The 26,367-nt window shown below is 38.1% G+C and overlaps 1 protein-coding gene across 1 annotated transcript in view; it reads left to right on the forward strand.

Moving 5' to 3' along the window:
- The window catches only part of prkn (parkin RBR E3 ubiquitin protein ligase), a 157,168-nt gene that overhangs the window by 72,548 nt on the left and 58,253 nt on the right, over positions 1-26,367 (forward strand). Inside the window, exons 5-7 of the mRNA XM_039690476.2 lie at positions 7,626-7,709; positions 10,074-10,189; positions 16,192-16,328. Of these exons, the coding sequence (XP_039546410.2) occupies positions 7,626-7,709; positions 10,074-10,189; positions 16,192-16,328 (337 nt within the window). The remainder of the gene's footprint in view (positions 1-7,625; positions 7,710-10,073; positions 10,190-16,191; positions 16,329-26,367) is intronic.

A 26,367-nucleotide genomic window follows, 5' to 3' on the forward strand; every position in this document is an offset into this window, starting at 1 on the left:
TTCCCACCCCTCCACGTTCTGGGAAAGCTGACTGACACGTCGCTAAGCTGCACCTGCCTTTACTTTCCGCTCGCGGTGAGAATCTGTTTGTCCGCCGTCTCAGTGCCAGCGCCGCCCCAGTCCTTTGCCAATCTTGTGATGCGATTGGCTCTTAACATCCTCGGGCCTGAAACGGGTTCCAGCTCTTCTCATCTAACTCTCTCCAGAGAACTTGCTGAGGAGGAGAAGACAGCAAAGTTTATGCACTCGCCGTCAGAGCTCTTCATTTGGGCCTTTGGAGATATTAGCAACACTTTCAATCAAAAACATCTCCGTCTACAGAAACTCTGAGCTTAAACACCCTGCCTCTGCTTTAAATAGATTTACTATGTGATTTAGACGCTTTTACGGCCAGATCTTCAAAACCCACATCACTGAATTGGGCCTTTAGGGGGAAAACCTGCTTATTGTTGCTGTTACAAGTTTCTTTGTGCTTTGAACATTAATAGAAAATAACCTTGGCTTGCATCTCTCCGGAATGCAATTACGAGAAATACAGTTTTGACTTGATTGCTGGTATTATAAATATCTTAATGTGCCCTAAGGCTTTAATTAGAAGTTTTAATTACAATGTTCCCGTTGTAATGAAACCCCCGGCCCCACAGATATTACATTTCACACTTTACTTTTCAGAGTTCATATTTGTCTTATACGACATTGTGTGTCAAGTGACTCAAGTCGAGCTGTTGGTTTGTTTTTAAAGCTACACTGTGTGATTTTTACCCCCGTCTAGCGGTGAAAAGGTATATGACCATCTAGTGAATAGAGTGCCGAAGTTACGAGGTCACTCTGTAGGCCAAAACACGGAAGTGAGTTAGCATTTTAGCACTACCGGTTCCCTCGCTCTAAAGTCTATGGGATTTTTGAATGGGTTTTTGCTAAATCATCTGAAATAAGGTCTGTGGTGAACAAAGCCTCTAAATATTTTCACGTTTTGATCTATGACATAAAACACACCAGTTATAACCTGTTTGTGTTTTTTTTTTAACTTTATTGTGTCTGATTGTGTTTTTTAAAATCTTTATATAGGCTTCAAAATGTATAAATTTTGGATTAACTTGTAAAGATTATCTTGATAGACAAAACGTGTAAGTGTCACAACCCTTTGTTAAACACAGATCTTATTTTTTGCGATTTTCCAAAAGTCTATGGGGAAAATGCATTGCTTTTCGACCGAGGGAACCCATGCGCCGCTAGCTTCCGAGTTGTCTTACAAAGTGACGTCATCACTTCGGCACTCTATATTAGTTTCTGTTCCTCTCAATTTCATTTTAACTCCTACGGTGGCCAATGTAGTCCAAGATTAACATGGCTTCCAGTTCGACCTCGTCCATGAGTGTTAACTCAAACGTAAACGCGAAAGGCGAAGCTTGAATTAACGGGTATGTCCCTCTTTGGCTAATGTACTTTCAAGATGGAGGGGCAACATGGCGACCGACATTAGAACCCCTTACCCGTATGTATATTCAATGGCATATTATACACTCACGAGAATACTTTATTACTTGAACAAAGTAAATATACATTAATGCGCACATATATTTTTGAAAGAACTAATTGTTTTTAGCTAAGAATAAACTAAAAGAGTTACACAGTGTAGCTTTAAAGCGATGGTTAACTAAAAAATGCCAATTATTTAATCATTTGCTGAACTAAATACCTTTCTCCACTGACGCTCTGAGTTGTTCAAAGTGTTTCTGATGATTTTTAGACTGAGATGGCGAACAGCAACATAGTTCGTGTAACATTAGCAACACATTATTAGTGGTTTGATAAAGGCTAATCATAGTAATCACCGTTATGTGTCTGACGTTGTAAAGAGCGAAACCATTTTGCAGCGTTTACCTCAGTAAGTTGGCCTAGCGAATCTGTAAGCTCGAGCGAGTGATTGGAGGTGGGGCTAATTTGCATATTTATGGGACCGCTTAAATACTAAATGAAGCAAGGGTGTAGAGTTATATTCAAGCTACTTAAGTTAAGACATAAATATTTCACAGGAAAAAAAAACATAAATATGTAATTTTGGCAATCAAAGTTGAAGGCATAGAATTATTGACAGTCAAGTCAATAGTGAGTAGTGCAAAATTAAAGTAATATATGTAGGCTTGATAAATCTCAAGACAAAAAGGACACAAAAAAAAATATTCCAGGATATGAAATTGCTCTGTCTCTCTCCAATTTTGTTTTAGATTTTTGCACTGGCACATCCCACATAATAATAGTGGATATGAATTATCCGGTAATCATTGGCTGCGCTTCGAAAGGTCAGCTGCAAACAGGGTCAACTTTGAGCATCGCATTACAATGCTTCACCTGCTTTCAACACGGTGTCAGGGTGATGCTGAGGCTTCATGCTTCACTCCACACACTTCAATACACTGACACAAATCACATTAAAAGCCCTCTATAGTTGGGATTAAAGTCTATTTATTATTTGAATGTTAGTAATATTTTTACTTTTAGGAGGAATGACTGTGTTCCTGGCACTTTACACAAATAGGATGCAAAATAAATCCTTAAAAAAAAGAAAAAATCTAAAAAAAAAAAGATATATATATATATATATATATATATATATGTACATATACAGTGATGTGAATAAGTTTGGACACCCATGTTAAAGTTGCCTAAACAGAGGAATAAAAAATCATCTTTTGGATATTGCTTTTAATGCCTTAATTAGAAAAATGAGGAAAACTCCAACCTTTAAGGACACACACATTTTCTTTGGGAATGAATAATGTATCATAAATAAATAAATGTTTTCCTTAAAATACAGGGTGTATAAGTCAGGACACCCCTATGATAAATTCCCATAGAGTCAGGCAGATTTTTATTTTTAAAAGCCAGTTATTTCATGGATCCAGAATAATATGCATCCTGATAAAGTTCCCTTGACCTTTGGAATTAAAATATCCCCACATCATCACACACCATTCACCATGCCTTGAGATTGGCATGGTTTTACTTCAGTTAGCCTAATAGCTGGTTTGATTTGCATTGAAAGATGATCTTATGGAAAGTACCCCATGCCAATCTCTAGGTGTGGTAAAGGGTGTGTGATGATGTGGGTCTATTTTAATTCCAAAGGCCAAGGGAACTTTATCAGGATGCACATTATCCTGGAAATGTATGAATTGGTGGATTGATAGATTTTAGTGCTTTAAAAACTCATGTGACATCAAAGTGCTGTGTTTGTGCCTAATCACTGTAAAAAAAAATATGACTGAATATGTTAAATCTAATCAATAAACTTGAGGCAAAAGATTACAATCAATATTATGAATTAAATTTAACAAATTAGAATTGAGTAATAATTAACCAAATTAATTACTTAAAAGTTAACCACTTAAAATGAGTAGAATGTACTTTTTTATTGCCAACATTGAAGACGCCTGATGATAATAAGCAGAATCACTGAAGGAGAAAACCGTAATTTTTAAGTCACCATTATGGAGATCAGTGTGTGTTTGTGTTTAGTTGGGCTCTTGACCCTTAAATTAAACTTCAGAGGTTGTTTGGCTGCTGTACGTGAGTTAAAACAGCCAGATGAACATTAACATTAACATAATTATTATTTCACAATCATTTGATCTTAATCACTGAACTCATATAGAGCCCAGTTTCTGAGCAAGGTTTACTTTATTAATTATAGCAGCACTGGCCTTGTACAGCATCATATTTTTAGCATTTTCAGTGAAACCAAATGATCAAAACAATAAAAAGATAACTTCAGAAATTATTTTACGTATAGGCACACACAGACATCAAGAATTAGTGTATGAATCTCAGCAACAGATCTTAAGCAGAATCTGTGATCATAAGCTCATTATTTATTCATGCAGCAATGCATGATGGAAGCCATGAATGAGTTTTGATTTGGTGGCACCCAGAATGCACTGCAACATGTGTTATTATTGTCACCATTGTTGAGATTCACAGATTCACAGATTCTTCTAAAGACTAAATCACTAACAGTACTTAAGTAAACCTAAACTGGACACTATATGAGTTCAGTGATTCAGGTCCAATAATTGTGAATTGATGATGTTAAAACATAACCAACTCCATCAGATCACCTTTTCTCTTTGTTCATCTGGTTGTTAAAATTCACGAATAACAGCCAAACAACATCTAAAGTTAAAGGGGCACTCCACACATTTGCATTAAGCTTTCCATTGTTAGAAACCCAGTTATTGAATGGTCATGTAACACTCTCTCATTTTTTCCCTGAGGCGAGAGAAATCTGCTATTTACCCTTTTCACTTCCTCCTACAATGACGCAAAAATCGTCAATTTATGTAATTTTACGTCATTGTAGGAGGAAGTGTAAGAGGGGGGGATTTCTGTAAAGACTACAAGCACTAGTCCCCACCCGTTCAAACCCGCCCATAGGGGGTTGGACCTAATGCGCTAACAGACCAATCACAGATCAGTGCCAGTGAGTTTGATTTCAGTTTTTGAAAATATGGACGTAGGTACTGAATACGCAGATGGATAGATAATGGAGGATTGGGATTGCACATAGTGTCAGCCATCTATTTTGGAAGCTAAGCTAGCAGGCTCTTGTTTTGTGGTGAAAGCTGAGTAGTAGGGGTTACCATCCTCTTTTTCACTGACATGTCCGGCCGTCGATGTCTGGGATTCAGCTTTTGCTTTCTGCAGTCGCCATTTATTGTTTACATGCACACTTTTTGTTTCAATCTTACTGAATTCATTCTGATTGGTGAATCTGAATGTAGTGTTTACATGAACACTAAAAAAAGTGATCGGTTGATGTGCGTTTTAACATTGCTTAGAAACTCCCCGCTCCTCCGTGAGAGATATGAGACCGGTGCGTTTCACAGGTTTTGCTCATCGGTATTCACGCCACCGGCCTCGCGCCGTTCTCCCGCGGCCCTCACTCGTCCCGCTCGCCACAGTAAACACGACTCGCCCGTTCTCCCGCGGCCCTCACTCGTCCCGCTCGCCACAATAAACATAATGAATGGCGAATGTAGAACGCAAAAGCCGAATCCTGGACATTTTGGGCGATCACGAAACACATTTTCGGGCAGACTCATCACAGAGACTCACTAATAGCCTAGACTGCGCTCTGTTACCGGTAGGCGTGGCCTCCTAGGGCAGCGAAGCAAGTGCATTCTGGGAGTTGTTGTCTTTCATCCACATCAGCCAAAAATACACTTTCTGGCTTTTCTCAGTCTGGAAAGCTCCAAATAAAAAAAAAAACAATAATAATAATAATAATTTCACATTTCTTCTACATAAATGACCAATTTTATACACATTCATCTTTCCAGAGGTGGAATGACCCTTTAATCATTTAAGGGTCAAGAGCCCAACTAAAACACACCGATCACCATAATGGCGACTTTTTTTTTTTTACTTGAAAAATTGCGTGTTTCTCCTTCAGTGATTCTGCTTGTTATCATCAGGCATCTTCAATGATGCCAAAAAAAAAAACAGTTCTTAATTCATCTTTGACGTCAATCTATTATTCCAATATTTTTGTTTCGAAAAATGTGTAAATTTTACTCATTTTAAATGGTTAACTTTTTAGTAATTCATTTGGTTAATTATTACTCAATTTGTTAATGTAATTACTAATATTGATTGTAATCTGTTGCCTCAAATTTATTGATTAGATTTAACATAGTCAGTCGTATTCATTTTTACATTGTGCAGTGTATGGTTAAACCAAATATGGTTTCTTAAATAAGCCGAGATTAAATGTCACTGTGATTAGGACTGTGTTTCCAAGTATTTGCTGTGTGTGATTCAGCTCTGTCTTCTCTGGATGTGTGCCGTGTTTGTGTTTCCGTCGACTTCAAATGTTTATAATTGAATGTGGTGAACGAACAGCCGACCAATCAGGCGCTTTGACTCGGGTCTGTGTGTGTATCAGATGTGTCTCTGCTGGATACAGGAAGTAGAATCCTCACAGCTGGCTCACACACACACACACACACACACACACACACACACACACACACAGCCCTGTTTGTTAAACAATAATGTAATTAAGGCTTCGTGGGACTGCGATGTTGATTCTCCTCCATGGAGGAAAAAACCCGTCCTGAGAGGGTGGGGAGGTGAGACTGGTGTGAACAATGCGGGAGGAGTGTTGTTGAATAATTCATCTGCGTTTTTCTCATTAATCATTTACACTCTCAGTGGCGTACGCGCGCGTGTGTGTGCGCGCGCGTTTGTTTTGAGCCGACGCGTCGGGGGTCTGTGTGACCTTTCCTTGCTGTCTCTAAGCAGGTGTCTTCGTGTAATCTCCGGGCTCCTCCACCACGGCACGCGTTTCATCCCTCCTTCCCGTCTCCCCCTCCCGCTCCCCCTGTGGGCGAGTAATGATTTTCTTAACCTTTTCTCTTGCTTATTAAGGGCCCTGTCAGAATGTTTAAATGCTTATGCTAATCAGGCGGGGTGGGGGGGAGAGACGTTGTCCCAAAACAATTATGGATGGAGAGAGTGTCTTAATCTGGCAGAAGGACAAGGAAGAGTGTGTGACTGAGGTGCAGGTATAAAGGAAACCGTTCGATGCTGGTGGTTTTTTAAGGGATAGTCTATATGTATTATCTATAATTATTTAACCTGCGTTGATATTTTTCAATCATTTCGAATTTTTTACGCAGTACTATGTATGTTTTTTTTTTTTTTTTTTTTTTTGTGGTTGTTTTAGGAGCAACTCTCAATGTACTGTAGAAGAGCTACAGTACATACAGATTCTTCAAAAAGTTTCTGTTTCAAGAGAAAAAACTGATTTGAATGACATGAAAATAAGTAAATAATGACAGAATTTTCCCTTTTTTGGTGAACTACTTCCTTAAAGGAATAGTTCACTTAAAAATAAAAATTCTGTCATCATTTATTCACCCTCATGTTGTTTCAACCGTATGATATGATAATCAGACAGTTGATGGACCCTATTAAAATACTATTGAAGTCAATGGGGTCCATCAACTGCCTGGTTACCAATATTCTTCAAAATATCTTCTTTTGTGTTCAGCAGAAGATTTTTTAAAGGGATACTCCACTTTTTTTTTTGAAAATAGGCTCATTTTACAACTCCCCCAGAGTTAAACAGTTGGGTTTTACCGTTTTCGAATCCATTCAGCCGATTTTGTGATATTTAGAAGAACGTCAGTAACCAGATAGTTTCTGGTCTCATTGACTCTCATAGTATATTTTTTTCCTACTATGGAAGTCAATGAGACCAGAAACTATCTGGTTACTGACGTTCTTCTAAATATCAGAAAATCGGCTAAATGGATTCGAAAACGGTAAAACTCGACAGTTTAACTCTGGGGAAGTGGTAAAATGAGCTTATTTCCAAAAAAAAAAAAAAAAAAGGGGGAGTATCCCTTTAAGTGAACTATTCCTTCAATGTTCAATGTTCAGAGTTTTTGATCCATTTCTCTTTGCGTTAAACTGCCCTTCTGTTTTTTTACCCATCTTACTCTACATTCCTCATCACATTCCGGCCCGTTACATTACTTGTCGTCCAATTACCATAGTCATCCTCATCTCCCTGTGACTGGTGTCTGTCATCTCTGTGATGTTGTGTGTGTTGTCTGTAGGGGCCGTGCTGCTGGGATGATGTCCTTCTCCCTAACAGGATTCATGGAGTATGTCAGTCACAAGACTGTGATGGCAGACTAGCGGTGAGACAGCAACAATTTTGTCATATGATTATATTAATTATTCTATTGCCATAAAAAACACCTTTAAAGTGGCTGGGAGACCAGCGAAACCAGCCTAAACCAGCTAAAACAGATTAGTAAGTGGTTTATTACCCTTCCCTTGGGTCATTTTCCCCCTAAACAATTTCTTTTTTAAAATTGAGTGTTCATAGTAACAAATCCTTCCCTCACGTGTCAATTGACCCCCATAGAAATGAATGGAAATGCAAGAAATGCTTCAGTACACATACAAACACCTAAACACATGCTCAAAATTCTAACTAAAAATGCTAAAACTTTGTCTAAAATTCTTTTTTATAATATCTACATGTGTATCTGAATGCATTCTGAAGAGAAATGACTTTAGGACCCAGAGGAAGAGTGCATTTGCTCCGAATAGAGCTGTAAGGCTATCTATATTGGCAAGATTCATTAAAAAAATAATATGTTATATTTTCTTTTTTTCCACAAGAGATTGGCAAAGTCACCCAATGTAAGATAGTTTGAGCTGAATTATGCACAGAATTGTGAGTTATTTTGAAGTTGAACGAATGTGAGGAATGTGTTTAAATCACTAGGCTATTTATTATTAATTGGTCAAATCTAGTAGCCTGGTAATACCAGACTCTGCTACTTCACTTTGCAGGAGCGAAATGAAATTAGCGGAAGTATTAGGTCTGACGTAGTCAGGCTACAAATCTAGTCATTTTAAGGTAAATAAAATTGCATTAACCCTCAGATGCTCTTCGGTCATTTCTGACCGAAAAATGAAAAAAAAAAAAAAATGTTTTGAATTTCTAAAAATCACGGCTTCATTGGAATGTTATGAAACTTGGTGACTTTTATGGCATTATGTATGTGAATACAAAATAAAATTGAGGTCGTGATCCGAGCATGCTAAGTGGTCGTAAAAAAAATAGTCACACTTGTGGTCTTCGGTCAAAAATGACCGACCCATAGGAAATGAATGGGAAATTGACAAAAAAAAAAAAAAATTCTCTGAATTTTTGTACGTGCAATCTACAAATTGGCCACAATTCTAAAAAAAAGTACACCGCAGGAAAAGGGTTGACACTCTACAATATCTAGAGTACAAAACAGACAAACCCACACACACATACAAACACACTTTTATACACATGCATACCAATAAAATTTGATTACAAAAAGTATGTTTTGAATTTTTAAAAATCACAGCTTCATCTGAATGTTACGAAACTTGGTGAATTTTATGGCATTATGTACTGTATGTGATCACACAAAAAAATTGAGGTCATAATCTGAGCATGCTAAGTGGTCTTAAAAAAATAGTCACACATGTGGTCTTTGGTCAAAAATGACCCCCCATAGGAAATGAATGGGAAATTGACAAAAATTCACAATTATTTATTTATTTATTTTTTACATTTTTTTAATAAAAAAATATATTTTTTGATATTGTTTCAACTATATATTCAAATCCACCAAAAAAAAAAAAAATGTGTTCATAAACATCTGGGGAATTCACATGCTTCTCCATAGAGAGCTATACATGCCATCTAGTGGTTACACCATGGTTCTACGCTTTTTCTCGATACTATAACCAGATGGAGCTAATTTTCTTCAAAAAATATTTTTTTTCGGAAGGCCTAGACTCTATATTAAACTAAAATACTGCATTAATAATTTTTTGAAAAAAAAAAAAATATATATATATATATATATATATATTTCATGGAAAAAATAGACCATAAATATTGCATAAATATTAATAAATTCAATCAAATTGTCTCAAAATACTAAATTACAAAGAATAAATATTATAGAACAAAAATAAATTGCATTGGTTTTACTGGGATGGACGAAATTTAATTTTTAGGTGTCCGGTCACTTTTGACCGGGAAGAAAACAAGTGTGACTCCAAAACGAAGAGCACCTGAGGGTTAAAAATTGAAAATAGAAAATATATTATCAAAATTAGATAAAATAAGCTTTCTGGACCTAAAAAATGTAAATAATGTGTAAGCGAGAGAAAGATATGGTACAAAGTGCGAGGGAAGGATGAGGGTTTTTGTGGAGAAAGTGGACGTTGCGTTGGCTGGATTCACACCTGAAATTCTCTTATGGTGTCTTGAGTAAATGTGTGTACAGCTACACACTTTTTATCATTACATAGTAAGCCATTTTCAATGAGGCATACTATTTATTGTGCCTTTTTGTCTGTCTAGTGCTGACAGACAAAGAGGACCGTCCACTTGTTATACTAAATTGGTAAATTGGTAATGCTACCCCCAGCCAGGCGGGTTGTTTTAGTATGTTAGAGGGGGTTTGCAGGACATGATTACATCTGGTTTGTGCTTCTTGCAGGAGTTTTACCTGAAATGTGCTGCCCACCCCACCGGTGATAATGACTCTTCAGCAGCGCTGGACTTGATAATGCCCAACACACGCAGAGTGCCCTGCATCGCCTGCACCGACATTGTGTGAGTTGCTTTCGGTTTTTCCATGTGTCTTTAAACCCATCATGGAGGTCGAAATGAGTCTGTTATGCTGCACAGCAAAGAGCCAATCTGACAGTTCATTGCAACGTTAATCTCAGCATGTCCCAAACTGGCGTGATGTGATAAACCAACAAAAGATAAAAGCTTTTGTCCTAACCAGCCACGATTACAAAACATTTTATTTTTGCTTGGTTTCTATTAGAAAATTGATTAAAACCTATAAATAAATCCTGAAACCATAAATATATTGAATCCCTGAATTAATACACACACACAGTTTTCACTCAGAAATTGGCAGTAGATTGCTGAAATAATTACAAATAAATGGCAAGTCGCATATTGGATTGAAGGATTAGTTCACTTTTAAAAAAACTTTTGCTGATAATTTACTCACCCCCATGTCATCCAAGATATCCATGCGTTTCTTACTTCAGTCGAAAAGAAATAAACGTTTTTGATGAAAACATTCCAGCATTTTTCTCCATGTAGTGAACTTCAGTGAGAACCAAACGGTTCAAGGTTCAAAAAGACAGTTTCAGTGCAAACTGCAAACTGTTCAAAGGGCTTTAAACGATTCCAGACGATGAATAAGGGTCTTATCAAGCGAAACGATCCCTCATTTAATAAATAAATAACAAAGTTTATTTTATAAGCTCAAATGCTCGCCTTGCTCTGTTCTGTGACGCACGTTCGTCACTCTCCTGTTCGAACTTGTTCATTCAACGAACAAAACAAACAAATTGACTCGGAAAAAGATTCGTTCATTTTGATGAACCAAATGACTCAGAAAAAGATTCGTTCATTTTGATGAACACATTCGAACAGGAGAGTCGTGAACGTGCATCACAGAACAGAGAAAGGCGAGCATTTGAGCTTATAAAACTTAAACTTGGTTATTTATTTATTAAATGAGCGATCGTTTCGCTTGATAAGACCCTTATTCATCGTCTGGAATCGTTTAAAGCCCTTTCAACAGTTTGTAGTTTGCACTGAAACTGTCTTTTGGACCCTGAACCGTTTGGTTCCCATTGAAGTCCATTATATGGAGAAAATCCTGGAATGTTTTCATCAAAAACCTTAATTTATTTTCAACTGAAGAAAGAAAGACATGGACATCTTGGATGACATGGGGGTGAGTAAATTATCAGGAAAAGTATTTTTTTTAAAGTGAACTACTCCTTCAATCCAAATGACTTGAAATGACTCGCGCCTGACGTGCTTTTCACGTCCGGTGTGAACACACCATAAGGCACGTTTATAAAATCCTATTTGAATTAAGGCCTAGTCCTAGCTTAATCTAAGCCCTGTCTGTAAAGGCAGGACTTCTTATTGTTTTTGAAATAAGATTTCAATGTACTGTTTGGTTTAAGTGTATGGTCAACTAAAATATACTGATGTCATTTCTATTGAAACTGGTCTATCAAGTATTTAAATATATTTGTAATTATAGTTCCAGTTGAATACATTAAAACAAAATAGCTTTAAAAGTATTAGTAGGCCAAGCCATTAATTCTGTTGTTAAACCAGGTTTGCACATTGTGTAAGACCATTTCACTCGGCAGCCATCTTTAAAACGCGACTGAAACGCGACGCTTTCTCCCAATGATAATAATACGAGTGCACCTTCTTTCAAAAAGTCTTAGTAAGGCCGTGTGTCCACCAAAGCGTTTTTAGCCAGCTGAAAACGCTAGAGGCTCTGCTGAAGACGCCGTGCTTTGGCCGCTTGAGAACGTTTTGGTAGCGCAGCGTTTTTTCCGTTGAGACGTTTCGTTGCTATGATACAGAATATCCGCAGCAGTTGAATGTTGTGACAGTTGGTCTGTGTGGTATTAGTCCCGCCCATCCTCCACTGTGATTGGACGGCTAGGTAAAAAGTGACAGTAATGAGCGCTGTGTTTTATCCAAAGTTGAACATTTTTCAACTCTCGTCGACCAGTAAAAACACTGGGCGCTCGGCGCTTCAGCGTGAAAAAAAAAACGAGCGTCTCGGTACGCTCATGGCGTTTAAAAAACGTGGCGTTCCCATTGAAAACAAACGCCAGGCGCGTGGAAAAACGCTTTGGTGGACACACGGCCTTAGACTCACTCATAGACCAATTAGACTGATCAAATTACAAAACAACAGACAACAACCAGAAAGGAAAAAACTTTTTAAACAAAACTTTTTAAAAACATTTAAACAGCTTTTTGGAGGCTTTCGGGTTGATCCAGCAGTCAGAAAACATGAAATGCCTGCAACACATTGGACAGGTAAATTAAAGATTGACACAAACATTCGGAAAGACAAGCTCTCTGTACTCTATAACCTGCGTACACCTCCTGCTGTGTGGCCCTTCAATCAACAGGGGCCATTTTTCCAGAAAGAGAGCGCTAAGTGTGCCCTGCCAATGAAGGTCAGCTATTAGCGGGGCGGTCCCACGTAAACGCTCCTACCTGCTGCTCTCCGGTCGAGCGCCTGGAAAAACCAGACAATGAAGCCCAATCACCAGCAACCACCATTCAAATCAAGGACTGATTGAAGTAGTGCCGCAATTACCTTCCTGAGTAGAGCTTTGTTTCCCCCCCGTCCTCCATTCCACTCTTCTTCCTCCTCACAGATCTCCTCCATTTGTTTAAAAGGTCAACGACAAGGACGCAGCCAGGCTCTTACAATAGAAGCGAGAGAACCGGGTCAGAGAGGTGGAACACTGTGTTAGCAAGTTGACTTCCAGTCAAGTGAGTGTGGGTTCGTGTGTGAAGGGGGAGGACTGGAGAAATGGAAAGAAAATTGTCAAGAGATTTCAGAGAGTTGTTTCTTTGCTTACTACACTAAAGTAACAAGGGTATTTGAGGTTTTCCGAAGGTTTTAAACTAGCATCTACACAACTTCTTCCCGCCCACGTTCTCCCAGCAGCCCTCTCCTCATCAGTGTTCTTCTCCAGGGAATCTCACGAAAACTGCACAGATCATATCTCACACCAAAAACTCTTCCCTGCTTTTGACAAGTTCTTCTGGAAATCCATGTTTTCACTGCTTAACTGTAGGGGGCGCTGTTACGCATCTTCTGAAATAGTACAGCACGAGAAAAGATCTGCGTAAACCAGGAACGGATAGAAGATTGCTTACGCGCTAGTAAGCTAACGAGATCATCAGACATCCAACAGCATGCTGTACCAACCCCGTAAGACCTTCGTTCGTCTTCGGAACACAAATGAAGATATTTTTGGACTGCCTCTTGACGGCCCAGAAAGTCAATGAAGAAAATGTTTAAATATCCCAAGTGACTACCGTGGCTCAACTATATGTTTATCAAGCGACGCGAATACTTTTTGTGCGAAAAAACAAACAAAAATAACGAGTTTATTCGACTATTTCTTTTCTTCCTTGTAGGCCAGAACGAGACTTCCTTAGATTTCCACGACGCATGCGCGAGAACTCAACTGAAGTAGTGTAAGGAGATCGCAATTCTCGCGCATGCGTCGTGGAAATCTAAGGAAATCTCGTTTCTGGCCTACAAGGAAGAAAAGAAATAGTCGAATAAACTCGTTATTTTTGTTTGTTTTTTCGCACAAAAAGTATTCACGTCGCTTGATAAACATATAGTTGAGCCACGGTAGTCACTTGGGATATTTAAACATTTTCTTCATTGACTTTCTGGGCCGTCAAGAGGCAGTCCTTTAGGAGCCAATGTGGTAGTTATACAGCTCTCAAATTTAATCAAAAATATCTTCATTTGTGTTCCGAAGACGAACGATGGTCTTACGGGGTTGGTACAGCATGGGGGTGAGTAATTAATGACTTAATTTTCATTTTTGGGTGAACTAACCCTTTAAAGCTACACTGTGTGTTTTTTACCCCATCTAGCGGTGTAAATATATATGACCATCCAGTGAATATTAGTTTCTGTTCTTCTCAATTCCGATTTCGTTTTAACTCCTACGGTGGCCAATGTAGTCCAAGATTAACATGGCTTCCAGTTCGACCTCGTCCATGAGTGTTAACTCAAACGTAAACGCGAAAGGCGAAGCTTGAATTAACGGGTATGTCCCTCTTAGGCTAATGCACTTTCAAGATGGAGGGGCAACATGGCGACCGACATTAGAACCCCTTACCCGTATGTATTTTCAATGGCATATTATACACTCACGAGAATACTTTATTACTTGAACGAAGTAAATATACATTAATGCGCACATATATTTTTGAAAGAACTAAGTGTTTTTAGCTAAGAATAAACTAAAAGAGTTACACAGTGTAGCTTTAAAGCAGAGGCTCTGTTCTTTCTTTTTTGGCCATACAACTTATGGAGGATGTGTGGATAATCAAGTGAACTTTAGTTGCTTCAATCCAGTAAATGTTCATCTTAAAATATTGCATCCATACAATTTCCATTATAAATTATTCTTGTGTTAAAGTAGTAGTTCACTTTAAAAAAAAAAAACTTTTGCTGATAATTTACTCACCCCCATGTCATCCAAGATGTCCATGTCTTTCTTTCTTCAGTTGAAAAGAAATGAAGGTTTTTGATGAAAACATTCCAGGATTTTCTCCATATAATGGACTCCATTGGGAACCAAACAGTTCAAGGTCCAAATGAGAGTTTCAGTGCAGCTTCAAAGGGCTTTTAACGACTCCAGACTGTTATGAACTGCTCCGAGACGTAGAGATGAAGATCCAAATGCAGCTTTAATTTAAGAATAGTCGTACAGGCAGGGTCGAGAATCAGCAGACAGGACAATGGAGAATACACAGTGGGAATCCAAGAAACAGGCAGAGGTCAGGGCAGGGCAATCCAAAGTCAAAAACCAGAAAACAAACACAGAAACCGCTCAGAAATGCAGACACACACAGTACAACAAGAGTTCGCAAACAGTGAACGTGAACACAAGGTATATATATATATACAGTATATATACACACTAACAGGATGAGACACAGGTGAATGCAATCAGTGAATGAGGTACAGGTGAACGTGATCAGTGATGATGAATCCGGGCAGTGAGTTCTGGGAAATGTAGTTGTGAGATAAACATGAACATCTGGTGTGGAGTGCCCTCTGGTGATTCTCAAGGGCACTCCACCTGATGACCGTTACACCAGTGGCGTAGCCACGAGGGGGCCTGGGTGGGCCTAGGCCCCCTCATTTACATGTCCGGTCCCCTCAGATTTCTGATTGCTTAAAAAAAAAAAAAAGTTGTTTTATTAGGATTGATAGATTGACCAATCAAAATGCTACGCGGTAAAATGCAGCTTATTTTCAAACTTGATTTGTTTATATAACGTGTTGCGCGTAACTTACGCTGTCATCTTCATCTTTGCGTGAGAGTTAATATGCCGTGACAATGGCAGGCGCTCAAACTCAAAGTACAATATTACACTTTTTTAAAAAAGCACGGAAAGATCAACTTGATATACAGTATATATAAATAATGTTGCCCCCTCATTTAAAGACGGGACCTCCCAAAAATAAAATTCTGGCTACGCCCCTGCGTTACACAGACGATGAATAATGGTCTTATACTGTATAGCGAAACGATTGCTCACTTAATAAATAAATAACTAAGTTTAAGTTTTATAATCTCAAATGCTCGCCTTGCTCTGTTCTGTTATGGGCGTTCGTGACTCTCCTGTTCCAACTCGTTCATCAAAATGAACGAATCTTTTTTCGAGTCATTCCGTTCATTTTTTTCGTTGAATCAACCAAATGTCTCAAAAACAGATTTGTTCATTTTGATGAACGAGTTCGAACAGGAGAGTCACGAATGCTCATCACAGAACAGAGCAAGGTGATACATTTTTTTTTTTGTATACATTTTTATTTTTGACTGATTGTTTCTCTAGATAAGACCCTTATTCATCGTCTGGTGTCGTTTAAAGCCTTTTGAAGCTGAACTGAAACTCTCATTTGGACCTCACTGGCCATCTCTGCATAACATTCGGTGTATGATGCAAAGTAGTGTCAATGCCCCCTGTCAGTGGGATTCATGCCTCTGTGTGTCCTCTAGGACTCCAGTGCTGGTGTTTCAGTGTGCTGAGCGTCACGTGATCTGCCTGGACTGCTTCCACCTGTACTGTGTGACCCGACTCAATGAGCGGCAGTTTATCCAGGAGCCGCTGGTGGGATACTCCCTGCCCTGCGCAGGTAAACACACCTTAAGTGTTCATGGACATGAATGGCTATTAGTGTGTGTGTGTGTGTGTGTGCTAGGCTGCTGTGTTTGGCAGTGATTGATGGTGGTGTGTTGGTGGCTGCAGTCAAGAGGAGATACTATCAAATTGTTCTCCTTCACTCTCTGACGCACACATTCGCACACACTGGGCCCTCGCCGTGCCCCCGTTGGCCCGCCACATCCGTTAATGCCACCCGGTAATGGGGCTCCGGGGAGAAGCATTGACCCCCTATCAGGCAGAACACGCCACCAATCTCTCAAACGCTGTATATACCGTTGTCTCGCTCTTGCACTCCTTCATTTGTTGCGCTGCTATTTTCCTCCTTTCGGTTTCTCTTTTACTGATATTTTTTGTCTTACTCATTTTGTGCTCTGAGTACTTGCAGTTTTTCTTTCGGCTGCATCTGGTAAAGACAGTCCACATCAATTTAGTTTACAATAAGGTTGTCAACATTAGTTCACTACATTACTGTTAACATGAACTAACAATGAAAAACACTTTAGATTAGTAATACAAACACTTTATTAATCTTAGTTGCATGTACACTATGTAACTTTTGGTACTCGGTTAAAAAACAAAACTGCGAAGAGCATAGTTGTGCTTTGGCTCTGCGTGGCGAATGAATATTGTTCTTTCTCATAACTAAAAAAAAAGACGGAGATATTATCCTACTGCTCAGAAAACATATACTAGGCTTAAAGTAGTTCACTTTTAAAAAAAATCTTTTGCTGATAATTTACTCAACCCAATGTCATCCGAGATGTCCATGTCATTCTTTCTTCAGTTGAAAAGAAATTAAGGTTTTTGATGAAAACATTTCAGGATTTTTCTGCATATAATGGACTTCAATGGGAACCAAACGGTTCAAGGTCTAAAAGAAAGTTTCAGTGCAGCTTCAAAGGGCTTTAAACGATTCCAGACGATGAATAAGGGTCGAAACGATCACTCATTTAATAAATAAATAAAGTTTAAGTTTTATAAGCACAAATGCTCGCCTTGCTCTGTTCTGTGATGCGGGTTTGTGACTCTCCTGTTCGAACTGATTTATCAAAATGAACGAATCTTTTTTCGTGTCATTTGGTTCATTCAACGAACGAAACGAACGAGTTGACTCAGGAAAAGATTTGTTCATTTTGATGAACGAGTTCGAACAGGAGAGTCACGAACGCACATCACAGAAGACGACCATTTGAGCTTATTAAACGTAAACTTTGTTATTTTAATTTTTTTTTAAATGAGCGATCGTTTCGCTTGATAAGACCCTTATTCATCGTCTGGTATCGTTTAAAGCCCTTTGAACACTTTGCAGTTTGCACTGAAACTGTCTTTTGGACCTTGAACCGTTTGGTTCCCATTGAAATCCATTATATGGAGAAAAATCCTGGAATGTTTTCATCAAAAACCTTAATTTCTTTTCAACTGAAGAAAGAAAGACATGGACATCTTGGATGACATGGGGGTGAGTAAATTATCAGCAAAAGTTTTTTTTAAAAGTGAACTACTCCTTAAATGTTAATGTATTAACTAATGGGACCTTATTGTAAAGTGTTGTCAGACAATCAAACAAAACTGAAAGTGCACAGCTCACATGAGCGCTAGAGATGGGATTTGTAAGAGATTTAATGATTCATGTTCAGATTCTGGTTACTTGTGAGTAACAGGCAGTCAGTAATTATACTGATTTATAAGAGCGGTCCACCCAAAAACAATGTACCGAAATAATACCCGATGTTCTCATCGTTTTTTCACCTGTGTTTGTGTGTGTGTTACTGTTGTGACAGCGTGTCTTTGTGGCCATCTATCACTGTGTGTGTGACTGCAGACTGGAGATTGTGTAGAAAGGTCAGACATCAGCCTCAAATGCCATTTCCACTTTTAAACACCTTTCAACAGTCCAGCCAAAACACGCTTGTCCAAAAGGCGCAGATGAAAGAGGCCAGGCACATCCGCGAAATGTGAAATGATCGGCTGCCTCTGATAAACATGATTGTGTGAGCTCAAGAAGATTTTTCTCTGAAAATACAGCGGAAGCCAACGCAGCCTTAACCTTCTTTTGAAATGAGCTTTAACATAACACCATATTACAAGCTGACCTCAAAGGCACAAAATCTCCACTTAACATTTAGTCACACACACACAGCACATGGCTTCCTGTCTGTCCAAGCATGATGTGAGATCCCTCCTCTCCTCTCTGAATCATTCACATTAAGAACAAGTTGAATTTTACAGATGCAAATGTGCTGAAAATTCCAGCAGTAATGTACCTGTTCTTCATTTTACTCTAAATCAGGCCATTATTTTGAGTGGGTCACTCTGTGTATCGTGACAAATGGAATTGTCTGTGATCTTTTGAATCAAAAGAGTTAGATGTACTATGTAAACATGTTCGATTGTAATGTTCAGAACTTAAAAACCTCCTCCACGGTTCAAAAAATCTGCAAAAATGCCTGTTGAGTTTTATTGTTAACAGTGTTCTCAGCCATTTCAGCCGTATCTTATTTCAGCAACTTATAATTTGTTTTATGTTATATGGGTTTTAGCAAAGAGGTTGTTAGTGCAACCCATAACCAATTTTAACCTATAATAAACCAAATGGACACAAATACATTATAATGCATTACTAAAAATATATATATTTTTAAAAATATTTTTTCAGTGCCCCTGTAAGAAATCATCTATTAATATTTAATAAATTAAATTAGTCTATTATTTAAAAAATATAAATATAATATATACTGTATATACTGTGTGTATATATATATATATATATATACATATACAGTATATATAATCTGTCACCGTCCCACAGGTGGGACGCTTGCCATATATTTTTAAAACAATAATATCTTAAAGACCTTAAATAATATTGACAAACTATATAACATTTGAAAGCTTACAATCTCTAGTTTCCATATTTGGTGACTTATTTTCTGAATAAATTACAGAGGAGCTGTTATTTATCAATTTGCAACAAAAGTATTTTCATACTCCTAAGGCGTGTTCATACCTTTATTTTGAAATATTGATGAACATGAAAAATCATGAAAAAAAGGTAGACGCCTCAGTTTGTTTTCATGCCAATAGTTCAAAAGATTGCATCCATTCAATTATTTTAGAAAAAAAAGTTCTGAAAAATGTTTTAAATATTAAGAAGAAATTATAAATTCACCATTTGCAGTCCATTTGTGATGTGGCAGGAAGCTATACGTGTTCACATGCGTGTTCACATGTCAAAAATTGCCAAACTTCCCATACTTCTGAATAGGATCTCTACTTCATAAATTGTATGAAAATTGTGGAAATAATTGTTCATATCACTTAAAACGCATATGGAAATAGAGGCGTCCTTATATGGGCAGTAATGGAGTCTGGTTGTGCCCTAGTGAAAAAGTTTGGTACTGCGCCCAAACAAAATCTCACTGAAAGCTCATTTTTTGAGATATCAACTTAAAATTTTAAACACAACTTGTTCAGATTTTTGGCTTAGATTTTTCTGCAGTTTTAGAGCAGCCCATGCAGGTTTTGAAAATATATATTTTATTTAAAATATGAATACTTGTTTTTTTTTACATTGTACATTTCCATAAACTCAAACTTCTATAACTTTTTTTTCTGTTTCACTTTCCTAATTTATTTCACTTCTACAAAAATGTCAAATGTCTTCTTTAAAACAAGACCAATCTTAAGTCTATATTCCAAACCATTCTTGAATTACAACCATTTAAGTTCGAAATGTGCATTTCCATGTCTATTCAAAAAAAGGGGGGTGACAGTTAACAGGATAATATAATATAATATGTGATTTTAGAAACAGTCTAGCTTTTTTGTGTGTCATTTTTGGTAAAGAATGGAAAGACCTGACTAATTATATTCACTTAAAATGAATTATTGTTAATATCATTCCGGCTATCATTTCTACATGGTTTGTAAAGCAACGCTGCAGAAAGGTTCTTGACCATTGCAAGTTGACTGAACGTATAAACAAGGTTTCAGACATGCACACCCCCTCGCTCTGCCACCTGCTTTCTGTTCCAGCAAAATAAAGTGCAACCTAACGCCCCCATTTCTGATATACATCCTCTGATACACAGTAGCTAGTTTGCTCTTTTTATTAAAACGTACATATGCGGGTGGGTTTTGAACCCACTCACATCAAAGGCATGAATCACATCACATCCGTATATGTCCACATTTTATTTTTGATCATTTAACTTTTGCTTTTTGTTCTAAAGAGCTATAAATTAATGTATTCAAGTGATTTGGCTGTCAAAAAAATGACAAAAAATCTGTAAAAAGTATTATGAAAATAGTCCACATGACTGATATTCCAAGTTTTCAGATGTTGTACACTAGTTTTATATGAGGAACAGGCTGAAATATTGTGGTCTTGACAGATCTGCGCTAGCTCTCCCTTGTGCATTCATGAGAGAGATAACTGTCCTATTTGTGAACGAATCCTATGGTGTGATGATGTATAACTATTCGTCGATTCGTCGTATATGTTAAAGGATTAGTTCACTTTTGAAAAAACTTTTGCTGATAATTTACTCACCCCCATGTCATCCAAGATGTCCATGTCTTTCTTTCCTCAGTCGAAAAGAACTGAAGGTTTTTGATGAAAACATTCCAGGATTTTTCTCCATATAATGGACTTCAATGGGAACCGGATGGTTCAAGGTCCAAACGACAGTTAATAACAGCTTCAAATGTCTTTAAACGACACCAGACGATGAATAAGGGTCTTATCATGCGAAACGATCGGTTATTTCAATGCTTATTCCAAAAATGTAACTTTTCTAAGGACAAATGCTAGCCTTGCTCTATTCTGTGAGGCGCGTTTGCAACGTCACGTAATACGTAATTACGTTCAAAAGGTCACTGGCGACGTAGCCGGAAGTACAGAATCAAAATCGTCCGACATCGTTGTTTTACCTTTTAATTCCTTTTTTGTAAACGGCGTTTGAGTTAGTTTTCACGTTCAACCTACAGTATGCGTTCAACTTGTAAACACTCTGACTCTGTACTTCTGGCTACGTCGCCCGTGACCTTTTGAACGTAATTATGTATTACGTGACGTTGCAAACGCGCCTCACAGAATAGAGCAATGCTAGCATTTGTCCTTAGAAAAGTTACATTTTTGGAATAATTTTTGAAATAACCGATCGTTTCGCATGATAAGACCCTTATTCATCGTCTGGTGTCGTTTAAAGACATTTGAAGCTGCATCTGAAACTGTTATTAACTGTCGTTTGGACCTCGGACCGTCTGGTTCCCATTGAAGTCCATTATATGGAGAAAAATCCTGGAATGTTTTCATCAAAAACCTAAATTTCTTTTCGACTGAGGAAAGAAAGACATGGACATCTTGGATGACATGGGGGTGAGTAAATTATCAGCAAAAGTTTTTTCAAAAATGAACTAATCCTTTAATGATTTTTATTTAGGTGGTGTTTACAAGGCGGAGATCTGAAACCATTCAGCTGCTCACAATTTCAAGATCATTTACGATCTTGATTTTCACATCTGGAAAGAGAGTTGGACGTACTTTTTTTGTGTACGTTCGTTCTCTGAATCATACATACTCACATTTGAGAAATGATCGTAAGATCAAACGTATGATGTTTTCTACGCAACATTTTATAAATCAGGACCCTGATCTTGACTATGATCGCTTGAGTCTGTAATTGTGTCTGCCTGTTATATTCTATGTTTTAAAGAGCACCTATCATGGATTTTTGAAAATGACTGTTCATGTAGTGTGGACTATAGCTCTGAGGGAATGAAAACAACCTGCAAAGGTTTATATCTGAAAGTGCACCGTATATAATGTTATTGTCTTTCAAAAGTGAGAGTCGACTCTGAGTCTATGAAATGAATTGTTTTTGAAACGAGTCATTAGCTGTTACGTCGTGACTTAGATACAAAACATTGGCTGCTCCCAACAACTGCGAGCGCAGACGGGAGTGTAAACTTGAAGTGACGTCTAGAACACATTCAAAAACTTCAGCTGAATCGCATCATGTCGAGAAGACGCTGTGTTCTACATTGCAAAGATAGTTCAGCCACTTGTTTCCATTGCCCAGGGACGAGCATGTGAAGAATCAGTGGTCAGAGTTTATATTTGCAACGCCTGAACCTCGTGTTCTCATCATTTTAATGCCGAATCATTCAACAACATAAATTAATTCAAATGTGGATTCACAAGCCGGTTGTTCCAATTACCTCCTAAACGACTTAGCCAAATATGACTTCGCTCTATATAATAAGCACTGCCCCTCAAAAGCCGCCGCAATGCGAGTTTCTCCGGGAAAGCTTGCTCTTGACGGAGACGCGAGTAAGGGACCGTGTGGAAAGTGCACTTTTTCTGACACGTTTGTTCAAACACTATATACAATTTTCAACACTTGACGAGCTATAATCCTGGTTATGGGCGTTCCGTTGCCGACAGTCTCTGCCTACGGTTTACCAATAACAACTGACTGGGTCATTTGACCAACCGCCGCAGATTCGCGTCACTCAAAGGAGGTGTTTGGGAAAATGAATCGTCGAACGAATCATTTGATTTGGGAGTCGTTGAGCAAATCGGGTAAAAATAAATGCATATTATAAGACAAATAAAGTGTTTTTTATCCTTGCATGCACATTAAACTGTTTTTGGGAACTCCTAAAACAAAAATAGGAACATTTCAAATGCTCTTTAATAATGTGTTTCATACAGTTATATATCGCAATACAGAAAAACATATCTGAGGCTGTATGTGTCAGCTACACTGTACAAACTTTTCTCTAATTTTCCACCTATAATTCCACCTTTTATACAGTATCTTTTACATCTACATTTATTATTATTCCTGTCATTATATCACGCATGTAGGATGGCCGCCTCCCACGATAAAATCACAGGGATGCCCTCCAACACCTGCGGGTCCCATCTGAGTTACAAAATTAGATCATTGTACTTCTAAAGAAACTCTCTCTCACACACACACACACACACACACGCACATGTACACACACCAATTACTGATTTGAGCAAATGTGAGTCAGTGAAGGGTTGTCTGCATGTTTCTGTGTGGGCACACTTATCAGACAGTGATACGAACAGAGTTGCATGTTAACTGGGCTCAGCCCGATGGCGAGTGAAATGCTAGATAAGGTGGAATTGCTGCAACACCTGTTGGAGGAAACCTTGACATTTTATCAGCTCAAAAAAAAATATCCTTAAATACCACAGACTGCCTGCAGCCACTCCTAACACCAGCCAGAGTCAACTCTGGAAAAAATCCAACTGAAACTTCTTTGCTGCTCCGCTTAGCTCACTTTAGCTCTTGCTAGTGTGGGTCTGGGGATGGATATATATACAGTATATACATATATCTATATATATCTCTCTATATATATATATATGTATATACACTCACCTAAAGCATTATTAGGAACACCATACTAATACTATGTTTGACCCTCTTTCGCCTTCAGAACTGCCTTAATTCTACATGGCATTGATTCAACAAGGTGCTGAAAGCATTCTTTAGAAATGTTGGCCCATATTGATAGGATAGCATCTTGCAGTTGATGGAGATTTGTGGGATGAACATCCAGGGCACGAAGCTCCCGTTCCACCACATCTCAAAGATGCTCTATTGGGTTGAGATCTGGTGACTGTGGGGGCCGTTTTAGTACAGTCAACTCATTGCCATGTTCAAGAAACCAATTTGAAATTATTCAAGCTTTGTGACATGGTGCATTATCCTGCTGGAAGTAGCCATCAGAGGATGGGGACATGGTGGCCATAAAGGGATGGACATGGTCAGAAACAATGATCAGGTACTAGGCACTAAGGAGCCTACAGTTTGCCAAGAAAACATCCCCCACACCATTACACCACCACCACCAGCCTGCACAGTGGTAACAAGGCATGATGGATCCATGTTCTCCTTCTGTTTACGCCAAATTCTGACTCTACCATCTCAATGTCCCAACAGAATTTTTATTCAAGCAAAATTTTTCTAGTCTTCAACTGTCCAATTTTGGTGAGCTCTTGCAAATTATAGCCTCTTTTTCCTATTTGTAGTGGAGATGAGTGGTACCTGGTGGGGTCTTCTGCTGTTGTAGCCCATCCGCCTCAAGGTTGTGTGTGTTGTGGCTTCACAAATGCTTTGCTGCATACCTCGGTTGTAACGAGTGGTTATTTCAGTCAAAGTTGCTCTTCTTTCAGCTTGAATCAGTCGGCCCATTCTCCTCTGACCTCTGGCATCAACAAGGCATTTTTCAAACAAGGCAATGTTCAAAATGCTTTACATAGAAGGAATTTAAATAATCAAATAATTAACAACAGATGCATAGGAATTAAAAATAGTAATAAGAGATGAGAATAAAAGTGTATAGTTTAAAATAAAAATACTGAGGGCTATAATAGTATTCTTGACTGCCTGACCCAGACAGCAAACTGACATTGAATCAACGTGGAAACGACGTCTCTCATGACATTGAAACAACGTTGATTTTGCTCATCGAATTAACGTTGAACCAACGTCAGACGCGGCATTCTTCAAAGCTAAATGAAAATCGAAAATTGGTTTGCTTTCATAACGTTGAAACAACGCGTTGATTTCAAGTTGATTTTCCGTTAGTTTTGAAAGAATGACGCGTCTGACGTTGGTTCAACGTTAATTCGATGAGCAAAACAATATCAGATCAACGTTGTTTCGATGTCATATTTCCACGTTGATTCAATGTCAGTTTGCTATGGGGAGTCACTAAGCCTAGTTTAGAATGGAAGAGATTGAGAGTACATTAGACACACTGATCCATTATACTATTACACATGCGTTTTGTTTCTGAACTGTTTACATTCACTTAAAACACAACTGATTGTTTATGTGAATACTCGCCAAGACCGACATTTTAACATTATTTTGTGTGTATTTGACACACAAAAATTCAAATACACGTAAGAACACCTATTTGAGACAAATAAACTCAAATAAACGTAAGAAGAGCTCAATGTACTGAGAGGCAGCTTTATGTGCGTACACTTGAGGGCATAAAATCTGCGGGAATGAGTAAAATTATGTGCACAATCCCACGGTGAAAATCAACAATTTTGGTAACAATATTACAACAATTACGGTAACAGTTAACAATTTTGTAAAATGTATATATATTTTCATAAAATTCAACCTGCGATTCAAAATGGTTAGTAGGAGACTAGGAGAAACTGCGTTAAACTCCACTGCAGAAATCCACCTGTATTTGGTGGGTTGGTGGATTTTAATGTAAAGCACTGTATATACAGTGTGTGTGTTTGTTATATAACTGATTAATGCTTGTGCAGGAGTGTACATTGAGCTCAGAGATTATAATAGCAATCCTGCTTCTGCACTTTATTAGTATTCATATAAAGATCAATGTCTTTGGCATATAAATAATCCACAGACTTCTATCCGCTTTAGAGGAATAATCCCAGAACGTTGAGCACGGTGCATCAGTATTACTGTACGGATGGCCTGATCTGGTGTAAATTTATAGGCCTATTGCGATTTTTATCAGCTCTTTGCTCTATCTGTAAGTCTGTATGGGTCTGTAAAGGCCTGTGCTGCTCAAGGTGTTCTGGAAGATTTTCTGGGAAGATTCATTTCCCTTTTTACAATGTCATGGAAATAAAATAAACAGTAAAAGTGTCACTTCATGGATGAAGGAGGGTCATTAGAAGGGAATCAGGAAGATAAGGAAAGGGAGAAACACAAGCACACGCCAACACAACCCAGATAGCAAACTGACATTGAATCAACGTGGAAATATGACATCGAAACAACGTTGATCTGACATTGTTTTGCTCATCGAATTAACGTTGAACCAACGTCAGACGCGTCATTCTTTCAAAACTAACGGAAAATCAACTTGAAATCAACGCGTTGTTTCAACGTTATGAAAGCAAACCAATTTTCGATTTTCATTTAGCTTTGAAGAATGCCGCGTCTGACGTTGGTTCAACGTTAATTCGATGA

The sequence above is a fragment of the Pimephales promelas genome, chromosome 11, assembly GCF_988280905.1.
Source record: "Pimephales promelas chromosome 11, fPimPro1.hap1.1, whole genome shotgun sequence".
Lineage (NCBI taxonomy): Eukaryota > Metazoa > Chordata > Actinopteri > Cypriniformes > Leuciscidae > Pimephales > Pimephales promelas.